The 15052-nt window shown below is 46.2% G+C and overlaps 1 protein-coding gene across 1 annotated transcript in view; it reads left to right on the top strand.

The window, feature by feature from the left end:
* ITPR1 (inositol 1,4,5-trisphosphate receptor type 1) overlaps positions 1-15052 on the top strand; it is a 354044-nt gene that overhangs the window by 266647 nt on the left and 72345 nt on the right. The window contains exons 45-46 of the mRNA XM_054680363.2: positions 6397-6577; positions 8427-8680. Of these exons, the coding sequence (XP_054536338.1) occupies positions 6397-6577; positions 8427-8680 (435 nt within the window). The remainder of the gene's footprint in view (positions 1-6396; positions 6578-8426; positions 8681-15052) is intronic.

Below are 15052 nucleotides of genomic sequence, written 5' to 3' on the forward strand. Positions count from 1 at the left end.
CTGCCACAAGTCACTGACCTCTCCTAACCCCAGCTCTCTCATCTATAATGTGACAGATTTATGAATGATGATATCTGCCTTGGCAATCTCCTAAGACTCTGGTGAGACAGCTTATATGGAAAGGGCTCTGGAATCAAATGTGATTTGGAGATGACTGGAGGGTGAGGAGAGGTCGGCCTGGCGGGGGCAGATGCCGTTCCCTCTGGTGGAGAGGCAGCCTCAGAAGGTGGCCCCTCTACAGAGTTCCCCAGCTTTCTGGGAACAAAGCAGACTTTCTGTTATCTTTTTTTAATTATTATTATTGTGATATAATTGACATATAATCATAGGCACAGATTTTAAATGTAGACTTTGATTAGATTTGACAAATGTTTCTATACCCATTGTACCAGTTTTCTGTGGCTGCTGTAACAAATTCCTACAGACTGAGTGGCTTAAAGTAACCAAATGTATTGTTTTATAAGTTCAACATGAGTCTTACTAGAATAGACTAAAGCAAGTGTTGGCAGGCCAGCGCTCCTTTCTGGAGGCTCTAGGGGAGAAGGCTTCCTTGCCTTTTCCAGTTTTCAGAGGCCACCCACATCCCTTGGCTTGTGGCTCCTTCCTCCATCTTCAGGTTTAGCAATGGTGAATGGAGTCCCTCTCACATTGCCTCTCGCCACCCTCCTCTCCTGCCTCCTGCCTCCACAGCGAAGGCTCCTTGTAATTATGTTGGGCCCACCCGGGTAATCCAAGCTCATCTGTCTACTTTAAGGTCAGTGATTAGCAGCTTTTGTTCCATCTGCGCCTTTAATTCCCCTTCGCCACATAAGACAGCATTTTCACAGGTTCCAGGAACTAGAGACATGTTTGCGGGGACCATTCTGTCTACCACACCTGTGAAACTGCCGACCTAATCAAGACATTTATTTTCTTCTAGAAAGTTGTCTCATTCCCATTTATAGTCCTTTTCTACTCACAACCCCCCACCCTCCAGAGGCAACCACCATTTTGGTGTTTTTTTCAACTTTTATTTTAGATTCAGGAGGTAAATGTGCAGGTTTGTTACCTGGGTATATTGTGTGATGCTGAGGTTTGGGGTGGTTCAGCCAGGTGGTGAACATTGTACCCAAGAGTTTTTCAGCCCTTGTCCCCGCCCAAGTACTCCCCAGTGTCTGTTGTTCCCCTCTTTATGCCCATGAGTACCCAATGTTTATCTCTCACTGACAAGTGAGAAAATGTAGTATTTGGTTTTCTGTTCCTGCATCAATTTGCTTAGGAAAATGATCCCCAGCTGCATCCATTTTGCTGCAGAGGACCTGATCTCAATCTCTTGTATGGCTGTGTAGTATTCCATGTTTTATATGTACCACATTTTCTTTATGCAGCCCACTGTTGATGGGTACCTAGCAACCACCATTTTGATTTCTCTCACCATCACCTGATGTTTCCCAGTCTGGGCCAGGTTTATGTTGAAGGGCTACCTCACACCTGCCAGGTGGGGTGGAGTGAAAAGGTTGGAAAAGTAAAATCTCTGATGATTTGCTCTTGGTCGGGGTGAAGAGTGATGAATTGAAAGAGGTTCCGGGAGGGAGAGAGGGAGGCAGTGTAGCGGGTAGAGGGGCCGTGCTTCGGGAGCCTGGGGCGGGGAGGCTGTGCACCCACCTTCTCTGCTCTCCGCTCCCACCAGCCATAGGGAGACAGTCCTGAGGAGAACACTCCACTCCCCACCCAAGCCCTGCAAACGCATCATTACAGAAAGAGGCTTAATGAACAGGTCTGTGACTGTGTGGAGGGCTCTTGTCTCTCTAAGTCTAGGTCACACCAGGTAGCAGAGGGGGCAGGTGAATGCCTCCAGCAGCCACAGCCAGCAATTCCAGAAGGCCCTCCCTGAGGGCCCTCTGCCTCCCTTCGCTCCAAGGGCACGCCCCTTCTAAGAAGAAGTATGTTAGTTCTTTACGCACACTACCATCATGTTTCACTTCTACTCTTGCAATAGATACCACTGCTTCTGTTCTAGAAACCCCACTTCTTTCTTCAGGGGTACCTTTTTAATTTTTTTTTATTTCATTGAGACAGAAGTCTCACTATGTTGCCCAGGTAGGCCTTGTAACTAGCTCCATGGGTTTTTGGGTGAGATAACATGTGAAGGTTTGCCTGAGCTCCTGGTAGCTTGAAAGCAGTCAGTGAGTGTTAGCTATCATGTTACTGTAGTGATCTCATTGAACCTTCACAACCATCCATGAAGTACGATTATTGCCCATTTTGCAGATGAGAAGATTCGAGTTTCAGAGACATTGTCACTTTCTAAGGTGACACTCGCTAGTAAGCGGTGGAGCTGAGATCCAGGCCTTTCTGACTCTGGAAGCAGAGCTCTCACTTTGCTCTCCTGTCCTAGCTGCTCACAGGATCACCTTCACCTTGGAGTTTTCACATTCTACTAATGTAATGGTAGTAGAAAAACAAAATTAACACCATCAGTTTGCAGTGTACTAAGCACTTGGCATGCATCATGGCAGCCTTTCTATGTGGATTCAGAGAGGCTGGGCAGTGTGCCCAAGTCCACAGAGCCAGTGGGTCAAGGACCTGGGACTCACACCCAGGCAGTCTGACTGCAAAACCTGCCCTGCTAATTCCTCTGTTAAGAAACACCTTCCCAGTGTGGAAATTCCTCAAAGATTTAGAACCAGAAATACCATTTGACCCAGCAATCCCATTGCTGGGTACATACCCAAAGGAACATAAATCATTCTATTATAAAGTTACATGCATGCATATGTTTATTGCAGCACTCTTCATAATAGCAAAGACATGGAATCAACCCAAATGCCCATCAATGATAGACTGGATAAAGAAATTATGGTACATAAACCATGCAGCCATAAAATGTGGAATACTATGCAGCCATAAGAAGGAATGAGATCGTGTCCTTTGCAGGGACATGGATGAAGCCAGAAGCCATTATCCTCAGCAAACTAATGCAAGAATAGAAAACCAAACACCACGTGTTCTCATTTACAAGTATGAGCTGAACAATGAGAACACATGGACACAGGGAGGGGAACAACACACACTGGGTCCTGTTAGGGGAGGCAGGAGTTGGGGGAGAGCATTAGGAAAAAGAGCTAATGCATGCTGGGCTTAATATGTGTGTGATGGGTGGGTTGATAGGTGCAGCAAACCACCATATATTTACCTTTGTGACAAACCTGCACGTCCTGCATAGGTACCCCAGAACTTAACAAATTTAAAAAGTTTTTAAAAATTACTTGAACAGAATTAAAAAAAAAGAAATGTCTTCCTTCCGTTGAGGCACTGGTTGTATTTCTCCTTTTGATACCAAGAGTAGTGTAACTGAGCACACCTCTCATTTCATCTTGACCTCAGAGCCCAGCCTGGGACTCCTCTGAATCCTCATTCCCCATTCTCCAGTTCCCAACCTATTCTCTTTTTGATTTTCTGTGCTTACTTGTGTCTTCTAGACCTTATTATCCATTTTATTATTTTATTGAGCACATTCTATCAATAAAGCTGCTTCGAACCCTTGAGCGACTGAGGACTGGAATCAGTAATGCGAAACAAACCTAGTGACCGTGGCGGAAACACACACAGCAATGTGGCGTTCTCAGCGCCTGGCCCTGTCTCATCTCATAAGAGCTTCCCTTACCCTGACCCTAGCGGTTGACAGCCGTTGGGTCACCCGATTGGCCGTCAGACAGCGCGGTCCGTGGCAGGCTATCTGTGTGTGTCGCGTGGCGCTGCTATCAGATAACAGATGGCGGGCTTTATTTATTCATTTACTTACTTACTTGAAGGGCTTTTGTTTCCTTGAATGACCAGATTGTCCCAAAATGCTTTTAAAGCTGCTTCCATGCCATGAGAACACAGCTGGGATAGCAACTGAAGCGAATGGTCCTGCACGGCCACCTTCTGGTGCACCCCAGCGTTAGCAGGCAGTCCCCTGTGAGCCCGCATGGGTGAGATGTTGGATGGTCTGTCTTGGTGAGAAATTCAGTCACCATAATTAGGTGGCTTCAGGTTGCATTCTTTGCCCCCACCATTTTTTTGTCTCTTTTATTGACCTGAGGGTTCAAGAGCTCTCAAAGAAGTGAACAACTGGAAGTTGCTTTCTCATATTTGAGCAATTTTCTAGAATTCATTTATTTTGGAGATTTATTTCTGTCATGTCCACCAAATATAAAAAGGATCTGACCATGAGGAGAGGGGCATCCAGTTATGGGGAGCCATAAAGTGTTGGGTTATATTCATTCTTCTATCAAATAATCATGGAGTGCCTTCTATGTGGTGGGCCTCTTCTAGGTGCTCTGGGGGCAGCTGGAAACCACTCAGGCGAGGCATCTGCCTTCACAGAGCTTGCACTCTGCATAAGGCAGACAGTAAGGAGGTGAACAGTCAGTGCAACAGTGCAATTCAGAGGCCTTGATTGCTGTGAAGAAGATAAAACAGGGCATGGAGAATAAGCAATAGGCTTGGGAGCTGCTGTAGGGGCAGCCTCACTGAGCAGGTGGCATTGGTGGTGGGCCCAAAAGATGAGGGGCCCTAGCTGTGGGAAGAGCTAGGAATATAAGAATAGGGCAGTGGCATTGAGCGTCTGCCACAGCTTTGTTTACCAGCAGCCTCCTGGGTCACTTTTGTAGGGGTAAAAGGCTATTTAGTAAGTAGTCATTATGGTGATTGTTGAATTACTATGTGTTTTCCTCCTGAGGCTGTCAATTTCATGGGGGAAAGGTCTAGGCTCCTTTTTCTTCACTTCTCTTATAACTGACATAGTGCCCACCTTGTGACAAATGCAAAAATAAGTAGTGGGTGGGTGGGTGGATGGATGGATGGATGGATGGATGGATGGATGGATGGATGGATGGGTGAATGGGTGGGTGGGTGGATGGATGAGTAGGTAGATGGATGAGTGGATGGATAGATGAAATAGCAGGAAACCTAAAAGAAAAGAAAAGAAACGAGGCAGTAAAAGGCAATGAAGGACACTACAGACTTACCTTGGTTCCAGAGTGGGAGTCGTGAAGGCCTCAGTGACATGGAGGATGACAAGGCTAAGCATAGGGGAGGTGGTGACTTGTGTCCTGGCATTTGGCAGTGGCTGGAGGGAAAATGAACCAGGGAGCACAGGCAGGATGGATGGATCCTGAGCTGTAAAAAGCAACCAGAGGTAAAGAAGAACAGTTGGAAGGAAGAGAAAGGGCATGACCAAGAAGTGCATTGTGGGCAGACAGGACAGATGTTTGTCCACAAAGTGTGTGAGTCAATGGCTGGAAGAGTCAGAGTAGCTGAAGTTGCATGTCGACGATGGAAATCTGGTGGTTCCCTAGGGCTCTGCTGAATCAGGCATTGGGGTCTGTGTATGGGTGAGAGTTTTAAGAGTAAGGGGGCTTCAAGAAGGTGATAAGATTTAAGTTCTTTCTGGGATTGGAAGCCTAGGACTGCCTTCTGTAGGGAAGTGCCATCTTTCCAATTGGAAAGATTTGAAATTGGCAGAAGATCCACTGGAAGAAGCAAATATATTGTTTGGAGCTTTGTTTTTTTTTCTCTGGAAATGACCGTATTGTATTTTTATGTAAATAATTTACAACAGCGTGGTGTTTGCAAAGGGGTGAAAAGCGAATACTCATAAATAAAGTTGAGACACCATATTGTGTTTTTCCATCAACAGTGTATACTATTGCTTGCAGAGGGTCCAAAAACAAATGTGTATCCAAGAGGAGAGCTACCTGTTCATTTTGAGCTTCTTCATTTAACCACTCTTACCTGTCCTTTGAAGCCTGATTTGAAGATGACCTTTTTCTTGAAGATTTTGGAGTCACTATAGCATAGTGTCATCCTCACCAGCTCTGAGCATTTATAATATAATTGTGTAGCTTCCTGAGTACTTTTTACTTAACATAATTTAGTCTGATTTATGGACATGTCATCCTAACCTGTTAATGAGCAAAGGCAGCATATCTTATTCATGTGTATATTTTTCATAGGGCTCTGCCCAGGGGAAGAGTGCATAGAAGCCCTTAAACAAATGATTGGCCCTGCAGTAATCCCCCCAGAAAAACTCAGTTTTCATTATTAACAGTGTTGTTTTGCGTGTGTGCAAGGGTGGAAGGGAGTTGTTCTTAGTTGGCAACAGTCTGCCCACCACACTCGAGCATGCTCCCAAAGCCTATGTGTCTGTTCCAGCCACAGCAATTTGTTTCAAAGGCTCTGTGTTGAAAACCCCAGGCCTTAGAACCCAGAGAACTACAGTGTGTGGAGTGGTCCTTAATGTTGATCTAAACTTAGATCATGCGTGAGGTTTTGCAACTGGCTCTGATCTTCATTAGGTTTTGGTGTCATGAGTGGGGTGCAGTTTCTGGTCAGTTACAGTGTTCACAATCTATGGATTTTCCTTTGCAGCACTCCTTTTTCTGTCGCTTGACAGAAGATAAGAAGTCAGAGAAATTCTTTAAGGTGTTTTATGACCGGATGAAGGTGGCCCAGCAAGAAATCAAAGCAACAGTGACAGTGAACACCAGTGACTTGGGAAATAAAAAGAAAGACGATGAGGTAGACAGGGATGCCCCATCACGGAAAAAAGGTAAATGTTCCTCAGTCTTCAGTCAGCTGGATCATGAACAACAGAAGAGTCCTTGTTATCCTTCATTGTTTTCATCACTTCTATGCTCTAAAATGCATTATGATGGGAGCTTTCAGAAGAAAAGCCAGCCTGGTTATGATGTAATTCTTCCTCAGTGACCTGAGCTGAAGCCCTGCTGCTCAGAAGGATCTTCCTGTTTAATAAAGAACATTCCTCTTGGTCAAGCTTAGGGTTTTATTGGCAAGGGATCCATGAATAATCTTTTCCTGTGATTTCTATTTAATGTTAGAGAAAGTTGAGGGAAATACGTATTTTAAAACTGGGTGTTAGTCCTTTGTCAGATAATGTTCTTTTGTTTTCCGAGGTATTGGAAAGCTTATAGAGCTTTTTATCCAGTATCTCACCAGAAGAGAAGTCGTACTGGGCAGTGGGTAGACCCACAAGTGTTGGAGTCAGATGGTCTTGAGAAAGTTAAGCATGCTGAGCCTCACGTTTCAAGTTTAGAACTGGGTTTCTCAACCACAGTACAAGTGACATTTGGAGAATTCTTTGTTACAGGCCTGTCTGGCTGTCCTGTGCACTGTAAGATATATAGCAGCATACACATTCTGTAACCAGTAGATGCAGCAGCACACCCCTACTCCCAGAATATCTCCAGACATTGCCAGTTGTCCCCTGGGCGGGGTTGGGGGCAAAATCACCCCTGGCTGAGAACAGCTGGTCTAGACAGGAGCTAAAGAGAAGAAAAAGAAGAATGGCTACCATTTACTAAGTGCTTACTAGGAATCAGGCACTGTTCAAGGTTCTTTTTTAAAAAACGAAATCTTGGCTCTGTCTCACTCTGTTGCCCAGGCTAGAGTGCAGTGGCACGATCATTGCTCACTGCAACATCAAACTCCTGGGCCCAAATGATCCTCCCACCTCAGCCTCCTGAGTAGCTGGGACTGCAAGTCTGCACCACTACATCTGGCTGATGTTTAAAACAATTTTTTTTTTGTAGAGATGGAATCTCACTATGTTGTCCAAGTTGGTCTAAAACTTCTGGCCTCAAGTGATCCTCTTGAGTAGCTGGGATTCTAGTCCAGCCACTGCGCTGGACTGTTCAAAGTTCTTTACAGTTCCCCTCATTTCAGACTCATGTCACCGCTGCAAGATAGATAAAATTGAGGTATCTCCACTTTACAGATGAGGGGACTGAGGCATAGAGATGGTAATTAAGTCGTTATGGACATGCAGCTAGGAGGCAGTGGAGCCAGCATTGGTAATTAAGTCGTTATGGACATGCAGCTAGGAGGCAGTGGAGCCAGCATTCGAACCCAGCTTGTCTGGCCGCAGAGTCAGTGCTGCTAACTGTAATGCCATAACTACCTCACAGGGTTATTCTGAGGATGAGATAAAATAACACACACAAAGTTCTTCATCACAGTGCTTTGATAGTTACAGAAGGGTCAGTCATTACGACAACAATAATTGTGATTAGCATTATGTTGAGCTTCTTAAGAACTTTCTTGAGATATTATTCACGGATGCTCTCCCATTTTAAAGATCAGGAAGCTGAGGCCCAGAACCTTAGATGTGTGAGGCTGACAGAACCTGTACTGAGGCTTTTCCTCTGAAACACACTGTACACGTAGGTGAAATGGTAGATCCACAAGTAAGGTGGCAGGGCCTGGCTCAGTTTTAATCCTGTCTGAGGACTGACAGCAGATTGTGACTTCTTTGAGTGTTTTGCCAACTTTGAAGGTCTCTAGGAGATAAAGGAATGTAGGTTTCTGAGTGTCACCTTTGGAGTGGTGAATAGGGCCCGTGAGGACTCTGCAGCCTTTCATGCCTTATGCTTGCTTTCTAGCTAAAGAGCCCACAACACAGATAACAGAAGAGGTCCGGGATCAGCTCCTGGAGGCCTCCGCTGCCACCAGGAAAGCCTTCACCACTTTCAGGAGGGAGGCCGATCCTGACGACCACTACCAGCCTGGAGAGGGCACCCAGGCCACTGCCGACAAGACCAAGGACGACCTGGAGATGAGCGCGGTCATCACCATCATGCAGCCCATCCTCCGCTTCCTTCAGCTCCTGTGTGAAAACCACAACCGAGACCTGCAGGTGAGGGCCCGGGGGCGGGGGCGTGGAGCTTGGGAAAGGCTGCCAAGGCCTGCCTTCCTCTGGTGGTTCAGCACCTCTCACTTGGGCCAGATTGCTCGAGCCAAGGATCCAGCAAGGTTCTTATTTTTCTTTTTTCTTTTCTTTTTTTTTTTTTTTTTTTTTGAGATGGAGTCTCGCTCTGTCACCCAGGCTGGAGTACAGTGGCGTGATCTTGGCTTACTCCAACCTCCACCTCTTGGGTTCAAGCGATTCTCCTGCCTCAGCTTCCCAAGTAGCTAGAATTACAGGAGTGCACCACCATGCCTGGCTAATTTTTGTATTTTTAGTAGAGATGGGTTTTCATCATGTTGGCCAGGCTGGTCTCGAACTCCTGACCTCAAGTGATCCCCCCACCTTGGCCTCCCAAAGTGCTAGGATTACAGGCATGAGCCACCGAGCCACCGAGCCTGGCCAGATCAGCAAAGTTCTGTGATGCGAAAGCCTGGGCAAGTAATGCCCTTGTCTGTCTTCCCTGCTGTCTCCAGGGAGCCAGAGACCACATCTTGTGCACCAACATAGGTGCCTGCCCCATATATATTTGTTAAGTGTCTGTATGTGCCTATTGATGTGTGTGTCTTGTAGCCTGTCACTGTTAGACATCTAGGCACTCAGGTAAAAATGGGATGGATGGATGGCTAGATAATTAAATATATTAGATTTCTAAAATTGGATACATAGAAAGTTCTGAATAAATATTTGTTGGTTGAATGAAGGAAATGGCTGCCTTTCAGTATTTTACAGAAAGAGGTGCTCAAAAATATTTGCTGAACTGATTATTCCAGAAATCCTTTGTTCATTTTGTTGTTTTTGTCTGATAACAATGGGCAAGGTTTGTTAGGCACTTACGATATCCTGAATCCTAAGTGTTGCTTATATGATTATATTATATAGATGAGGAAACTGAGGTGCAGAGGACACAGGGAGTGCAGAAGTAGGACTTGAACCCAGGTAGTCTTACACTAGAGCTCATGTTGTTAACCAAATGCTGAGAGACAGAGGGCACATGATGTCCCTTGCAAAGTTTCCCAGCAGCAGGAGCTGTTTAGGAAGGGCCAAGGATGGATCGTAGAGATCCGCTTCTTTCTTCCGAATGGGTCTGGATCTGCGGAGGCCCCTCACTGCCCAGGAGAAGTGTGCTGGAGCACTGGGTCCCTGGCTTTTGCCTGGGTTTGTTGCCAACTCCTGGACCTAGGGAAACCACCCCCTTTTTGCCTGAGTGATGTGAGGATGAACAAGGAAAGGGCATCTGAACATCTATCTCCTTTGTGGTGGAATGTTTCCTCCTAAGACACTCCAGTCAGCCGTGGTAGTTCTGTGTACTTGGGTTATGAGGGTATGGAAAGGAAATAATGCTAGTCCAGATCTGGCCAGGGAAGGCACAGCCTTTAAATATTTACCTGGCTGACCTTATCCCCCAGGTGACTTGATGCCTGTCACACCTCGATTGTGGCTAGACAGTTGGTACTGCCACAGTGAATTGCTCTCACTTAAAACTTGCCACAGAGTCTATGCCTGGATTAGCTAAGAAATTATATTGTTAATTAGTGAGGCAAACAGTGAAATGGAACTGAGAGAAGCCTGCAACGTTAATACCTTCTATAGTTGTTTGAATTTTCAATCAGATTGAAGAGCCTCAACTTTGAAAAAGCATCTGAGATCTGAGGTCCTCACCTGGCCAGATCTGACTCATGTTGGAAAGTGGAGGAACTTCACACAAACCCCACTGTCGGCCAGGCTGGACCCACAGTACCATGTGGCTTGCATGCTAGTGGGGGCCCCTCCAGATGAGGTTGGGTTCTTTCTTTTCTTTGGTGCCTGGCCCGTTTCAGCCTGTGGTGCTCCCTGCTTGATCCCTGTCGCCATCTGAGTGTGGGATCTCAGCCATCGGTTTCCTTAGTTTTCTTGTCAGTTGCTCAGACTTTCCTCTTTGGGGCTTTAGAATACCTCAGCCCTAGATTTTCTTGCCAGGACTGTGTAGTCCAGTTGGGTGGAGCAAATCACTTATGCCCCAAATGCTCAGGGCCTGGTACCATCTCACTGGCTGATAACCTCTATCTGAAGGCCACTGTTTCCGTGACATTGTCCACCCTCCACCTTCCATAACCCTACCACTAGTCACGGGATTCAGGCAAAGGGGGAGTGAGTGACTCACAGAGGACTAAATGCTGAGCAGCTAGCTTGGCATCTCTGTGGATGGGAGTGGGGGAATCCTGATGCTGGGGACTGTTTCTGAGCAGAGCATGGTGATCAGTGCCTCTGTACTATTCCCCTATGCAGGTGTCACTGGTCTCTGCCAGCCTTGGAGTCCACAGGGGAAGTAGGTTGAGATGATGCCCAGGCATGTGTGTGTCATTTAATCAATATCAGTGAATCCCTGCTCTGTGCCCAGCACCCATGGTGACAGGACCGCACCCCTTCCTTCACAGAGCTGAGTCTAGGGTAGCAGCCACTTGAGCTGAATGGAACCAGCCACTCCTTAGAAGAGAGGAACCAACCCATTGCAGGTCCAGGAAGGCCTCTCAGAGGAGGTGGCATCTGCTGAGTTCTGAGCTTATGAAACTCAAAACTGCCTGGAGTAGAATCCCTCCATGAGTGTCAGAGGTGCAGTGCCAATGTGCTTGTTCCCGAGCTTAGCTCTGGTGGCATGGGCCTGCTCCGCCTTCCCTCTCTCCCTGACCTTCCCTCCCTCGCCCACACACCCACTTCCTTCCACTGTGAAAGCGGAGTAAGGCTTTAATTGCACAGGTTCATCATTTCTTGTTTGGAAGTCTTCAGAATTTTAGTTTTATACCTTAGCTTTCTGCAGAATTCTCCGTTGAATCAATGCCCTGGGAACCCCATGGACAGAAGCACCTTTTAATGAAGTCCTTCCAAAACTCGTTCCTCAGTGCATTGCTCTGTTGGAAACAGTGCTGTGGGGTGTTGGGGTGTATAGTATATTTTAACATATTTTAACTTAAAAAAAAAAAGAGCTAGCAACATAATGTTTGAAGGTGTCATAAAGATTATCCAGTTCAGTGCTTTAAAACTTTTTGGCTGTGGGGAGCGCACGGGATCCTTTGTTGAAATATACTAAGTACAGCAGAGGAGAGCAAAGCTGCTCTGTTCGGAGTGGAAACTAGAGTGCTCCCTCACCTAGGAGACCCCTGGGGTGGTAGGGAGGAATTGCAGGGAGCCCCCAGGGTTCTGCAGGGCCCAGTTAGAAGCCCGTGATCTGGACCAGTGGTTCACAAGGATGGAGGTTGGAATCATCCTTAAAAACTCCTGCAAAATCAGATTCTCTCAGGTGGTGACTTGCTCCAATAAAATTATGGTGTGTAGAAATCCACTTCTCCAAAGAATAGTTTTAAGCAGGACTCAGCCACTCTGAGTGCCATTCTGTGGCAATATCCCAGAACAGGGGGTGGGTCACTGGGTCAGGGATTCCTCTTGGATCGGAGGGAAGGAGAAGGCATTCTCATAAGGAGAGAGTGTTCGGCTCCCTGGTGTAAAGCAGCTCAGAGTCAGCGCAGAGGGAGAAGGAATCTGGCCTTTTGCAGCAGCACCCTTTGGGCTCGTGCCCGGAGTTGCTTGTCATATTTATAACCTTAACTTTCCTGTTGGTAAATGTTCAGAAGAGATAAAGTCACCAAGTCTCACTTTGCCAAACAGGCAGTTGCTGCCTTAAGCAAGCCTTGTTTACAGTGGTCAGAAATGTGATGGGAAAAACCTCTCTTCAGCCAGTTGGCATGTGTTTGGGGACCCTCCCCTGAGAAGCTGACTTTGCTTTTCCCCTGGGGTAATGAATGCAGGTCCTGATCTCTTTCCACCAAAGTCTGTCTAAGCACAGACTTGAAGTCTTCCATTTCCTTAACCCACCCATCTCAACTTTGTCCCAGGCTCTTCAAGGAAGACTGCAAAAAGGGCAGGATTTCTCTAGCTTGGACAAGGCAGGGTGGTACATGCTGAAGGGGAGTTCTCTTCTCTAAGAAGGAGTTCCCTGTGCCTCGTAGTGAGTGGTGGGCCTCTGTTTATGGAGAGGGCCAGAGGAAATGGATCTGAGTCTGGGACAGATTCCGTCCAGACACTCTGAAAGCCATGAGAGATGGGAGAGGCTTTCAGGAATGGGCAGCCATTGTCTTCATGGGGAGTTTGAAACACGTGGGCCCAGCTAGCCTTGAGGACTTCCCAGTCCTCTTCCTTCCATTCACTTCATTTAGTTCAGATTATTTCATCCAGTGTTTACAAAGCAGCTGGTAGGTGCCAGTCCCTGTGCCAGCTGCTGGGCACCCAGCACTGTCAACGTGGTCCTTGGTGAGTTGATCGGTCCCTCTGTACGCACATCACAGGAGTGAGGAAGGCTGGAAGAGGCGACGGGCGGTGCTCCCATCTCACTGGAGTAGGGCTCAGGGGTCGGAGGAGCTTCCTAGAAGTGACTTTAGACCACGTCCTGAAGGAAGAGGAGTCATTCAGGGTGGAGGCCTCGAGAGCAACAGGCAGAGGGCATTGCCTGGTGGGAGCCTGGAGGCCAGGCAGAGAATGAGGAGTGCTTGAAGTGTGTTGTAAACACTGGTTGAAATAATCTGAATTAAATGAAATGAATTCATTGGGAGTGGTAACAGAAGTTTGAGAGACAGATGTTATAAGAGTTGCTTCTCAGATGTTATAAGAGTTGCCTCTCAGATGTTATAAGAGTTGCCTCTCTTTGATCCATAGAGACTTGGTTGTTGGTTTAGACTGTATCCTCAAGTCCTTTTTCTATATATTCGAATGGGAACATTTGTTACATATTAATCTATATGCCTTTTTAAATTCACTGGGAGCAGTAACAGAAGTTTGACAGACAGATGGGCCAGGAGAGCCTTGCTGTGAATTTCAGCCGTGGACAGCCAGGCCCTCTCCAGAGTTGTCCCAAACACTCTTCCAGCGCCCCTGCACAGAGCGGGGCTGAGCCAACCCCTCAAACAGGTAGTGTCTTCCCTGAGGAGCTGGAGCAAGGCAGAAATGGCTGTGAAATCCTCCTCTGGTTTCCCTTAGAGAAACAATCGAGCCCACACAGTCCCAAATCATCTGTTCTCCCTCCACCTCCCACCTGGACCTGAACTTGTTGTGGAGCAAAAGGGATTTGGGTTAAGTTGTAGTGGGGAGAAAGGAGGTGGTTAGTTTGGTGATGAGTCAAGCACTGAACTTGGTTACCAGCTCTTAACCTGTGCATTTACAAATGTTTTAATTATACAAGGAATGTGTGGATATATCCTTTTTATAAAGACCAAATGAAAATAAGTATTTAGTTACAAGAGTTGCCTCTCTTTCATCCATAGAGAATTGGTTGTTGATTTACACTGTATCCTCAAGTCCTTTTTCTATATATTGGAACGGGAACATTTGTTACATATTAATCTATATGCCTTTTTGAAAAAACTTGACGGTGTGTCATAGAGATCTTTCCATATTGGCACACAGGGATCTACTTGGTGTTTCTAATTTATAATATTAAATGATGTAGATATACTGTAATTTATTTACTCCTCAATTGGTGCGCAATTAGGTTGTTTCCAGTTCTTCACTGTCACAAGCAGTACTATAGTGGACATCCAATACATACTTTGTGAGTAGAAGTGAATACTTCATAGAAGTGGAAATTACTGGGTCAAAGATCATGTCCATTTTATCTTTTCGTATTGCCCATTTTTTTTTTACAGTAAGCATGTCGCTTTGGTAACTGAGGAAAAGAACATACATAATTAATTTTTGCTTCTTTTTAAGAACAGATTACTGGAGCCTCTGACAAAAATCTCCTCATTAAAATACTCTATTTCTCAAGTTGGGTGAATGTGGCTTTTTAAATTTTGTTGAGGAAGTGTCTTGCTCCTATCTGTGCCTCTTGTTTACATTTAGAACTCACCTGGAGAACACCTGCTCAGGCACATGCACACAAGCACACAGACATTTACTCACTGTCACTCCTTCCTTTAATCGTGGAAATGGCCAAACAAGTAATCCAGGCTCCCTCCACATGGCACTGGGAGTAAGCCAGCTGATCACACCCCCATTTTATGGTGAACTGTCCCTAGTGCTGGGCTCCGGGCATTCAGCACTCAGATCAAACCATCATCTTTAAACAAAACCGCCGCCCTTGGAAATGTCAGATGCCTCTGAACTCAACACTTGATGGAAGCTGGGGTGGGCAGGAGAGAAGAAGGGTTAAGAAGTGAATGGAGAAATGAGGACTCAAAAAGATTATAGGAGTCAACTGCACTGCATTCCATATACTTACACCTTGGAGAGCAGGTTGCATTGTTGAGGGCCATTGCCATACACCAAGTGCATGGGTTTATCATCGTGGTGGTGGGG

The sequence above is a fragment of the Pan troglodytes genome, chromosome 2, assembly GCF_028858775.2.
Source record: "Pan troglodytes isolate AG18354 chromosome 2, NHGRI_mPanTro3-v2.0_pri, whole genome shotgun sequence".
NCBI lineage: Eukaryota > Metazoa > Chordata > Mammalia > Primates > Hominidae > Pan > Pan troglodytes.